This window comes from Diabrotica undecimpunctata, chromosome 6 (genome assembly GCF_040954645.1).
Source record: "Diabrotica undecimpunctata isolate CICGRU chromosome 6, icDiaUnde3, whole genome shotgun sequence".
NCBI classification, from domain to species: domain Eukaryota; kingdom Metazoa; phylum Arthropoda; class Insecta; order Coleoptera; family Chrysomelidae; genus Diabrotica; species Diabrotica undecimpunctata.
The window spans coordinates 143260986-143273510 of NC_092808.1; the positions used below are offsets into that span (position 1 = coordinate 143260986).

General features: G+C 32.8%; 1 protein-coding gene across 1 annotated transcript; it reads right to left on the reverse strand.

Moving 5' to 3' along the window:
• Nucleotides 1-5250: 5250 nt before the first annotated feature.
• On the reverse strand, nucleotides 5251-6959 carry LOC140444655 (uncharacterized). Its single transcript, XM_072536417.1, has 2 exons — nucleotides 6745-6959; nucleotides 5251-6485 (listed from the first exon to the last, which is right to left on the reverse strand). The coding sequence occupies exon 2, from the start codon at nucleotides 6481-6483 to the stop codon at nucleotides 5251-5253; it is 1233 nt and encodes a 410-aa protein (XP_072392518.1). The 5' UTR covers nucleotides 6484-6485; nucleotides 6745-6959.
• Nucleotides 6960-12525: the final 5566 nt, after the last annotated feature.

A 12525-nucleotide genomic window follows, 5' to 3' on the forward strand; every position in this document is an offset into this window, starting at 1 on the left:
TTTAGTATAGGACTTTCGTGCACAGTTTTGTTAATAAGCATTATGTTATGGTATATACCTACTAACTTAAATAAAAATACTAAATTACTGTCATTGTTGACACAACTATTTATTTTCTCACTGGGAAAGAACGGAATTCGAACTTACACCGTTTTGGGACAAATGAATGTTCTGTATAATTTTGACCTCCTGTTCCATATTGCCCCATAAGTAGGTAAAAGATAGGACACTGACTATATATTATTTTTATTATTTATGTTAACTATAAATCTAATCTTGTAGATGTATAGAATATGCCTTGTTAGTATAGTATGGATATTATTATAATTCTATGCCTAATTTTTATTTTAGAATTGTTTAGAAAGACAAATTTAATGTTTACATTTTTTGATGCGATATTACCCCGACGCCCCTTATATTTGTAATGGAATACGCATTTAAACGATTAAGGTGGGGCTAGAAGGGTGTTAAATTCAATGGATTAAAATTAAACCATCTCCGAAATGCCGATGACATTACTCTCACAGTCTCACAACAAACAACTTCGGAGACGCCAGCCTTATACTACAACAACTACAGCAGGTAAAACAGAGAGCCGGTTTAAGGGTGAACTATGAGAAAACAAAAATGATATCAAATCTCGAAGGGCAGCCGCTACCATGTGTGCCAAGTGTGCATCGCACACGGGCGGCCAACAATAGGGGCGGCCAAAGCAGTCCACTGATGATAATACTTCTTTAAAACGAAAATAAATTCAAATAATTAAATAGTAATGATTTAGATAATTCTGTCAACTCTAATATTCCAAACAATAATAATTATTCAGTACGTGATAATACTCAAATGCGTTTCATTTATCATGTATACTTCTTTTTTTCATCCTAGTCTAAAAAAATGTCAGAAAATATTAGTTATTGTATGAACTGCCGCCCTTTTGCAGGTACGGTCTTAAAGCAGTTTCGTGAATACTTTTTAATTCAAAGCAGCTGGCGGCTTTTGGACTTCAGTTATTTGGGATTTCACACGTAGATACTTTACAAGAATTTAGGCAAGTGGTTGTAAAGTTTCTGTTATAATATTGTTTCTATGGTTATGTTTATAGATGGGTTAATATGTCTTCTGTTCAGTCTTAGTTGAGAATTCGATGAATTGAAGAAGGTGCATTTTGAGTATGAAGGAGCTGATTAACCTATATTATCTCCGGAATTGTCATTTAAAATAAATTTTTATTTTAAGATTTTGGTTGCCATAAAAGCAATTGAAAAACGGTTCCAATTACTTCAACAGCATACAGACATTCCTAGTGTAATATATGGCATAACCAAAGTTTAAAACGATGATGAACTTAAAACAAATTGTGAGAAAGTGAATCAAGCCCTTACAGACATAAACAGCTCAGATAGTGACATTAGTGCAACCGATTTATACGAAGAAATTAAAGCTATTCAACCATTTTTTTCCGCAGAAAAAATCCTAGTGATATTCTTGAATATATTTACGAAAATAATCTTGTATCAACATTTCCCAACTTAACTATAATAGTACGTATATTCCTAACTCTACCTGTTACTGTAGCTACGGGTGAGCGGTCGTTTTCAAAACTAAAGATTATTAAAAACTATTTGCGATCCTCAATAAAGCAAGATAGACTTTCTGCTTTAGCAATGTTATCTATAGAACATGAAGTGTGTGTGACATTGGACATTAAAGATATTGTCAAAAAGTTTTCCCAGACGAAAGCCCGAAAAGTGCGTTTTTAGTTTTTTTATGTGTTTATGTTTCTATTCACGGTTTATTTTAATTAAATGGATGTTTAAATTAGGATATTAGGATATACACACTCTGGACGTTGGATCATGGTTATCAAATTAGGATAAAGGACGTTTAAATTAGGATATTAGGATATTAGGAGATACATAGGATATACATTAGGATAATATATGGACGTTGGATCATAGAGATTAGTCTAAATGTTCAAGTAAGTATTTACCTATTTACAAATTATTATTGTTATATTATGCATCTTCTGCACATTTCTTTGAATAATAGTATGTATGTCTAAAGTGTTGGAAGAGGGGCGGCAAATATTAAGTTGCACACGGGCGGCCAATACCTTAGCGGCGGCCCTGTATTGTAAACATTGAATTTTATAAATCCTTTTTGAGCTATTTCAATTCTGATCTTTATCTCCTCATCTTGATCTGTGAGCTTATAATTGCTCCGAGGTATTTATACTTGTCGACCCTCTCTAACGGTATACCCTCCAATGGCAGATGTATTTTGTCAACAGGGCTTTTCGGTATCACCATGTATTTGGGTTTATCTATATTCATTGTTAGTCCCATCTTAGTTCTCACATACGGAACAGAAACCTTAGCTTTCACGAAAACATCAGCAGAAAAATTTAAAAGGACACCACGTAAAATGGAGAAGAGATCAATACTTGGAATAAGCTTAAGAAACAGACTAAGAAATGAAGAAGTTCGAAGACAAACCGGAGTGGAAGGTATTATCTAATTTCATTCTCTCTCCTGATCCCAACCACAATGTAGCTTCGCCTATTTTTTTAAATTTTAAACTGTTTGTCCTTGTGTAGTGTAGTGTAATGTACAATTTTATGTTTATGACATTCTTTGATTGCGGGATAGGCCAAAATTGACGAAACGCCCCTGAAGATGCTCTAGGAAGCGAAAGTACTTGGGCAAGATTTAATTAGTAAACTGTGCTCGATATCTGCCTTTTATTTGATCAAAGTTCATTATCTAATTTGTTACAGGGCAAAAATAGAGACATGCTGGGAATGTTACAAGAAGGAAAGACGGTAGATGGATACAAAATTGCTTGAGTGGAGACCACAGGCTGACAAGCAAGCCGGGGAAGACCCTCCAACACGATACACGGATTACATACATAGGACATAAATAAATGAGATAAATAAATGGATCTCTAGAGGAAGTTCTACTCATAGATGAATATCTGAAGGAGGCTTATGTTCAATAATTGACAAATCAAGGCTGATTGATGATAATGATCTCGTTAAAGATTTCTTGGAGTAAACTTTAAACAAAATAAGCATATTTGAAGCCTATGTCAGAAACCATGTGAGTTAATACTTACCATCCAGAATAGAAACTTATTTTTGGCATGTAATGTGAAAAAAACATATATGCCCTAATTTAGCTGATCACCCATTGAGTTGTTTAGAACTGCAACATTAATGTTAAAAACAAATATTATGATTGCTAACCTCCGCTGTGAAATGGCACCATAAAAATACGAAGAGGTTGCTCATGGTAAAATATATCAAAAGGAATATGTTGTTTATACTGTAGTCACAACAATAGACACCCCGTCCTTAGACTAACTCCTTGGCTAACTGTATCACTCTCAAAAAGACTTTTAAAATATGCTTCATCATGTTGATCGTTAGGTTTTTGGGTCTGGGTTCAACACAAATAATAACCATTCTTCCGGAATTTTCCCATGATCATTACTACCCATTACTAATACATCAATATAGTTCTTTTTTAGTAGTCTTAAGTCTGGATGCACGCGAGACGTCCCGTTTCACGCCACGGGACGGGACGAGACAGCGATTTTTGTTACAGGACGGGACGCGGGACGAGACTCGTAACGGGACTGGTGCTTTATTCCGCCAAAAGTGCAGTTTTATTATTATCGGAAATATTTGTTGTCGTTCTATGATGTTCCTCAGAATCTTCTCTAACCTAACTTCATAGCAGATCATTCGTTCGTCTGTTATTCGGAAAGTTTGCCACTCACGCATTAGTACAAGGATCTAGGGATCCCACCTTAAATTTTCACCTTTACCATGCGAGATGCGCTATGCACCATTGCGCAGATGATTTTAAGACTTTGACATTTTTGTTTCTCCTAACCTAACCTGTATCTTTTACCGATTAAAAAAGGAGATCAATGCTCATCATAATATTATAACCAATAAAAATAACCTTGGTCCATCCTTGGCCGTTTTCTTAGTTTGTTCAAAATTTCTATAAATATTTTGAGAACGATTTCAAAACGTCAAACTTTGTTTAGTTAAAAAATGTGATTTTCATTACAACCAAAAAATTGTGGCTTAATCCCATATAAACATAATATTTAAATTAAAAAAGAAGTTTAAAAAAGTTTCATTGTAAAAGATTTTGCTATTTAGTAGTGGGAATAAAATGTAAAGAAACATACAAAAAACCAGTAGAAGTATTCAATGTTTGTCAAATAAAACAAGAAATAGGGTTTTTGAAAGAGGAAAGAAAGAATTTTGGAAATTAAGATAATATATTATGAATGATATGAAGGATAAAATTTTCTTTTAAATTAAGAATTAGTTGTAAGTTTTTTATTTGTGAGATTTGCTGGTCATCATTTTAATCATAATTTCGATAAGATTAGGGGAAATGTGCCTATGATGGACCCCTTAAGGAAAAAGCTCCCTAATAATTTTAATTATTTACTTAGCAGGCTTTAGATATGACCACATAACGTCTTGTTATTTGGATAATATGCAAATGTTTCAAATTTTGATAAAAATTAAGATGACAAAAGATATTCATAGTTTATTAAAATCGTGTTAAGGGTCCATCATGGGCATATATGCGCTCATGATGGACCCTTTGATACGCCCATGATGGACCCGTTGCATTTTGTATAAAATAAGTAAATACCAAATTATTTTATTAAACCAAAAGATATTCGAAACGATAAATAATATTACAAATAGGTATTTTTAAGAAAAAAGTTACATGCACAATTCACACACAAATTGTTTACGTCCAGGATTTACATCTGCACATTTATTGTGACACCAATTCTTACACAATTGACAACGAATCCATTTTTCTTTGGATCGTGAATGCGAAAATGGTTCGTTACAGTAAATGCAAGCTGCATCGTCCGAGTCGTCTTCTTCAAAGAAAGATTCACAATCGTCTTCAGAACTGTTTGTAGTTGAAACACGAACTTGCCTTTTTACTTTTTTTGCTTCTTTTTCTGCAATTTTTTGTTTTATATCATCAATTTCTGGCGTTGAATTTAAATATCCTGTTTTACCCCGTTTTCTACCCCTTTCTGAGTTACTTCAGATACTCCAGCTAAAGGAGGAGGACAAATATCTTCGACCGAGATGTTTAGGACTGACAATGATGTTGATTTCTGATCAGTGATTTTTGATAAACCTTCAATCGAAGAAACATTTTGGTTCCGATGTTCCGGTAGTGAGTTCTCGTCAGATCAGCCTGGTAGTGAGTTTTGTTCATAATTTTCTCTATCTGTTGTTATAGACGGCAAAAATTGCCAATCCTCGAAGACATCTGGATTGAACGGTTCTATTCCGGTCTTTTTAAATGCATGTATTGCATTTGATGGAAGAGCACTTTTTAAATACGCTTTATTAAACATACTGGCTACTTTAAATTGGGTAACTGTTTTACCTGGATTCTGTCGCAGCCATAATTGAATTTCTTGGCCGTAGTAAGTTTGAAGTGGTCTAAAAAATCCTACGTCCAAGGGTTGAACGTGATGAGAGCAGTGAACAGGAAAACAAAACATAATAATACCGTTTTCTTTTGCAAACTGGAGAGCTTCAAAACTTTTATGACTACCATGACCATCGAGTAACAACAAAACTTGGTTGGTTTTAGAAGCCTTTGAATACCTTAAAAAATGTTGCAGCCAGAGACAGAAAATGTCGGAAGTCATCCATCCTTTTTCTTGAGCGAAGGCTACACTTCCAGTAGGTGCATCGATCATAAATTCGTCTTTCTTCCTCTGTCGAGGAAAAATCAATGCAGGAGGAACATATGTTCCAATTACATTCATTGCACATACGACCGTAATATGTAGACCGCGTTCTGCACTACTTAAAGCACCAACTTGTTTGCGACCTTTACTAGCATAAATCTTCTGCGATCTCTTTTGCACAGTTGTCAAACCGGACTCGTCCATGTTATAAATGTTTTCCGGTGGAAATTGAAACTCGTCTAATATATGTGCTAATGCTGTAAAATAGGCACATATATTTGGTTTATTAAAAGCTTGAGCCCTTGCCAACGAAGTATTTTCTGGAGTTCGTAATGATAATCGTGGATTTCTCTTTAAAAAGCCTCTGATCCATTTCCAGCCTGCCATCTTGGTTTCCTTATTAAAACTGTGGCTAATATTGTTTATTTTAGCTACTTCGTATACAAGTTTTCGTAAATCTTTACTGGTCAGGCCAAAAAAACGAGCTTCCATGGTGATATGGTCAGCAATTTCCTTTTCAATAGCAGTGGAAAATATTGGTCTTCGTCCTCCCAAATCACCTTTGGTACTTCCTTGCTGCTTATTAAAGCGCCTTTTCAAAGTCGTTTTTGGAATGTTAAATGTTTTTGCTGCCAACTTAAACCCCATAGTTTTTTCTTGTATGCTTTTTAAAGCTTGCTGCATATTACTCTCATTCCACTGTTGCCTTTTATGAGGATCCATCCCTGTAAAATGTATTATGTTAATCGTTAAGTAGCAACTTATTTCCTTTTTCCTATGATGGACCCCTAGTCCGTCATAGGTAACAACAAAGGGGTCCATCATAGGCAAATAGACAAGACAGTAAATTTAATTCTGTTACTTTTGTTTTGACCATTCTAACCTAAAACAAAGTATAGTATTTGACAAAGAAAGTGTAGTCATTTTATACAAAACAAAAGAAACACTTAGCTTAACGTATGTTACCAGTAAAATATTACTTACCAAAAAATTTTATTAGATCAGCAACACCAAATTTTAATTTTATTTCACAAATTTACTGTTATAACCGCCACGGGTCTGAAACTTTGCAAATACTAAACTACAAACTTCGTGCGCAAGCGGCAACCAGCGATGTGCATGTAACCGCGCCATATTTGAAATTACAGCAGGTGGTCCATCATAGGCAGGGGTCCAACATAGGCACACTTCCCCTACATAAATGAAAGATTATAATTGGTTAATTAAATATCTAGCTTAAATCTAGTTTTCAAATAAATTGTCAATTTATTATTTCTTGAAATCACAAGCCAAAATTTTAAAATCATAATATGCGTAATGGAGCATCGCGCAGATCGCATGGTAAAGGTAAAAATTTAAGGTGGGATCCCTAGATCCAAGATCCAAGTCGCATTAGTTTGTTGGAGGGAAATGCTAAATAGTGATGTGCTTAGAGGTTATTTTTAAATAACCGTTATAACCGTGGAAGTTATTTTCGGATAACTGTTATTTTAAACAGTTATCAGTTATTTAAGTTATTCAAGTCAAAATCTGACCAAGTTCTTCTTGGAAGTCCCAATATTGATATAACCGGCTTAGAGTTTGCCCTTGAATAAGGGCCATAATACAAAATTTGTCTATTTTTATACCTCTAGGTAAAAATATTTATAAAATTTTAGAAATAACTAAAATTGAACCCTTGATAACGTGTTTACGTGTTATTTTATTTTAAATATTTACAGAGTGGTACAAACAAAAATTACTAATCCATTCATCCATTGCCTGTTATTCTCCCTATTTCTATTATTGACATCATATAACAATATAATGAATTTGCATTGTTTGTTGACATTAATTTTGATTTCGAAATAAGAAAATGATAATAAAATCCTTCCTTGAATTACATTCGGAATACGGAAATTGTTTAGAATTCTACCTTTTGCAATGTATCTTTTGTAAATCAGGTACTTAACCAAATTTGTAAATAAAATTGTTACTATGTCAGATATTAAAGCAATTGATAACGAAAACAAATTTTAATGTTTTTTATTTATGTCTAAACATTAAAATTTCAATAATGTTAAAAAGTGCAGAATTAAATAAACAGTATTTAGGTTAGGTACATACATTACTCCCAAAAAGACAAATAAGTGGTCACTAAATAATTACTGTGTAATATGTCGTAGGTATCAACATCTCGGATATTTCTTACTCTCGCTTCTAAAACGTAATACGTGATTTCCGCATTTTAACTGTCTAAATAACCGTGTACCAAAATAACCGTCTATCAGAATAACTGGCTATTTTTTTAATGCTAACGCTAATCTTTCCAGTAACTTACTTAGTAGTTACTCCAGTAACGTACATTAGCGTTAAATATACGTCCATGGTTAAAATATTGACTGTTATTCTCTGGTAGACGGTTATTCACTGGTAGACGGTTATTCAGGCAGTTAAAATGCGGAAATTAGACATAAGAAGCGAGTAATACCGGACTTAGCTCGGTATGTTGCAACACTATTAACAGCAGAATAATCGTTTACTCAAGTAACTGACTTGATATAAAAAATAACTGAATAACTGGTAACTTATTTATTGGATAACTATTAGTCACTGTTATTTGTCAGTAACCAGTTATTAATAACAGTTCCTGTTATATCGTCACTTCTCTAATGCTAAAGCTTCATACAATTTTACATACATACAGTCTCTGAGAACCTTCTCGAAATATGTACTTAAACGATCATAGAACTCTAGAAAATATTGTGTGAAAATATTATTTTAACGAGTATTATTTCCATATAATTTCTGCATTCCAATTGGTGACCTTTTTGAGCAACAAATAATTTCCGTCTATCTATTCCGAGATTTATTCTTCATCCTAAGTTCTGACTATTATTTTATGTATTTTGCTACATAAATTACCACCTGCAGATATTAATTAAAGCCCATTTGTTAAAAAGATGTAAAACTAACTACTGCCGGTAGTATTGTAATAAAATAAAGATAGACATTTTGACTGTCTTAAAGTAGTTTTTGCTAAATTTATTAATTTTTGGACAATAAACCTGATGAGTCTTGTAATACATGTTATGCTCAGAAACATCGATAAGGTGAAGAGAAGCAACGCGCATTCTTTGCCTTCAAGATAAATAATTAAAATTTTCCCATCGAGGTACCAACCGGTGCATTTGCCTCTGACCGACTCTTTTGCTTTGTTGCCAAGTCGATACCACATTTTGAGAGAGTTCTTTGAATTATATTAAAATAAAATTTTAATTGTAATTCCTGACAATAAAAATAATTCTTCCAGAAACTTTTTGTAGTATCCGGTGAACTAGTTAAGGAAATTTATCTACACTTGTATGGTGTGTGACAAGGAGTATGTAGCAGCCATGTTTTGGAATAAATTCATTATGTAAAATACTTTCAGAAAAAGCTGCATATCGCTTCTCCGGAGCAACATCTACGCAAGTACACATTACTAAAATGCTGGAAAATTGGCTTTTAAAAATATTTTTACATAAAAGTAAACAAGTGAAAGTGTAAGTGAATATTTTTGAAACTGAAATAACTTTTTTTAATGGCAAATTTAGACTACTTTTAAATGACACTCTTAGTGTTTTGATAATATAAACTTATTGAGTCTACACAGGTCTCAGAACTTTGCAGCCTCCCAATTGCGTCATTGTTCTTCTTATATTTTTAAAATAGTTTCTGAATCGGTTTGAGTTGGTCTACAATAGTAACATTAAAAAAACTTAAAAAAAGGTTTAGGTATATAATTTTATTGTCAGTAAATAATACAAACTACTCAAAATGATAAAAAATAACAAAAACACTACTCAGAATTACTAAAAAGTAACATTTCTTTTTTGAACAACTTTAAAAAATTTACAAAAACACTCACAATTCAAAACAAGCCATTAAAAAAAGGTTTGTAATATTTGGGAATTATATTACTTGATAATAAATTTTCTAGGACCCCTTTCTTTTTTTCAGAGATCGGAATTTTTGAAATGTATGCAGGTCTTTTTCTAACATCTTCTACATTTCTTTTCCTTGTCACTCGTCTACTTTTTACAGTTATAGCATAGGCCTGATTCCAATCCACCTGTTTGTAGCTGGTTTTGTAAAAGAAACTATCACTTTCCTTCTCAAATCAAATCATTTTAATATCTGACAATTTTATTTGTTCGCCGTGTACATTTTTCTGGCAGTTGAAGCCGATGTCGTTAGCAAGCGTTTTCAAATCGATGAAGTCATTGTAATTTAATTCTTTTACTATAAGAGGGTTTCATTTTTTCTTTACGTTTCTAATAATCGACACAATTTGATCGGAAACGTATATCAGTCCTGACTTTTTACTCGTTGCTCCTTTCATAGCTTTTTCGATGATACTGTGGACTACATCACCTTCGTTCTGTGTATGACCTCGGATGAGGTAGTTGTGTGTTATGAAATTTAACTGGAACTTCTTAATTGCGTAGTAATACATTGCAAGAACAAATCTGTTTTTTTGCTGACCACAGCAGTTATAGGAATAAGAATTATGTCAGATTAAGGATGTGGATTAGCGATTCCTTCAAGAAATGTCAGGACACGAACCAATTTCGACTGCTCCTCTGTGTCCCAGACTTTCATGCCAGAAGTAACAGGATGTCTTGTCATTGCTTATTTCTGATATCGTAAAATTAAAACAATTTAATCTTGATTTATAGTAAAAAGCTGATGTTTGTCTCATAGGTACTGGCAGGACAGCTTGTAGATCGTACATTACGAAAACTGTATTTGATCCTTCTTCTTTTTCTTTTTCTTTGTCTGAAGCTTTCTCAATTCTACTTAGTTCTTTTTTCTCTTGATGTGACTTAGACTGACATTGTAATTTTTCTTTTTCTTCGTCAGCGCATTTTTAAATGATTCACACAAGTCGCATTGGTCTTTCTTTGGAAAAATTTATTTAATGGAATGGCACCTGACAAAAACAAGTGTGTCAAAGTGTCTTGAATGCATCGTTTAAAGGTCAAACTGTTGGTCTTTTTAAGTTGTTTTGAAGATATTAAAAATGAGTTACCTGGACCATCTTCCTTTAGTGCGCCAATTGGCAAATGAACAATATATTTTCCACAGGCGTCTGTTTCGTTTCGTCCACAATAACATAAAAGTAATTATTACGTATAACTTTCCATATTTTGATCATTGTTGATTTATATCTAGATTCGACTCGGAGATTAAGAATTGTGAAGAGCTCAGGTAAATAGTACTTAGAAACAAACGGACAGGCCCTGCATAATTTAATCTTAATGGTTTTCGGGTTTTTCATCGCTGAGTAAAGTGACGAAAATATGTAAATATTATGTATTTACCACTTAAATATGCATTTTTTTTTCAAAATTCTATAAATCTGTTCAAAAAATATATAAGTATGTAATATATGTAAAAATATTAAACTTAATTATTTATACTTATTTAATAAGATAATTAAGTTTGTCAAATAAAATTGTATATAGTCGGTTCGCTATATTTACGCGGGTTTCGGATTAAAAATTTTATTGTAAGTACCCAGTTTTAATTACCTGCTCTTTGGGGAAATATCAACTGGTCAAATGAAATGAAAAATAATAACCATAACTTTTTTTAATTAAATAATAATGGAAAATCTTTTATATAATTGACAGTATAATAAGGAGAATTACTTCATTAATGGAGTCTAATGTGGCTAATATAAACCTAATAATAATTTTATATTACACTTCACACAGAAAATATGGTCTATGTATATTTGTTCCATGGAGAGAATTTCTAATGAAAAATAAAAAAATTTAACTTGCCAACAAAAATGAAAATCAGTCATTATCATCAAAAATATCATAATCGTCATCATCATCACTGTCATCACCATTAATTGTTATTATGATTGGACTTATTTCGTTTATTTTATTTTCACGAGTCCACCAATCTTCTATTAGTTTCTCGCACTTGAATATACAGTTGCACCACACTTCTGGAGTTACAATTGAAAGTGCCTTTCGCCAAGTTTCCCGAACTGCGTCGTCGCTATAACCGTTAGGCCCAATATGGTTGTCATAATATTGTTTTGTTATTCCCCATATATATTCGATGGGATTAAACTGGCAATGATACGGTGGCATACGTAAAACTTGATGACCGTAACTTTCAATAAACATGTTGTGTAAATGGTATATGTTCCTTTGTCAACCATTCTTTAATTTTATTAACAGTCCAAGAATTCGTTGGACTTTTGTTTAATACTTCAGAATGGTAAGGTGCATTGTCTAAAATAATTACGCTGGGCTCACTTAAACCTGGGAGAAGTTTTTCATGTAACCATTTTACAAACATTTCTGTGTTCATATTATCGTGATAGTCACTTGATTTTGATTTAGATGAAAATATTAAATCAGCACCTTCTATAAAACCCGATTTCCCTCCTGCATGTAAAATTATGTGTCGCTTCCCTTCTACATCAGTATGTTTGATAGACTTTACGTTATCATCTTGCCATATTCTCTTGGTTGCACCCCTAGAAAATATCCATGTTTCGTCTAAATATATAAAATTTGCCCTTTCTTCTTTTAATTTAGAATATGTTCTTAGAAAGTTAATTCTTTTATGCACACTTTAACAGAACTTCTTTCGCAAAGGGCTTTTCTGTTATCCTCCTTTTGAAATTTGAAACCCAAATTATGTATCACTTGCCATAGACTTGTTCTGCCAATTTCGTCAAGTTTTCTATCTTTTAATTCCGAGAGAATTGTATTTAAG

Coding starts and splice junctions, on each gene's coding strand:
- LOC140444655 (XM_072536417.1), bottom strand. CDS start 6,483: ATGGATCCTCATAAAAGGCAACAGTGGAATGAGAGTAATATGCAGCAA.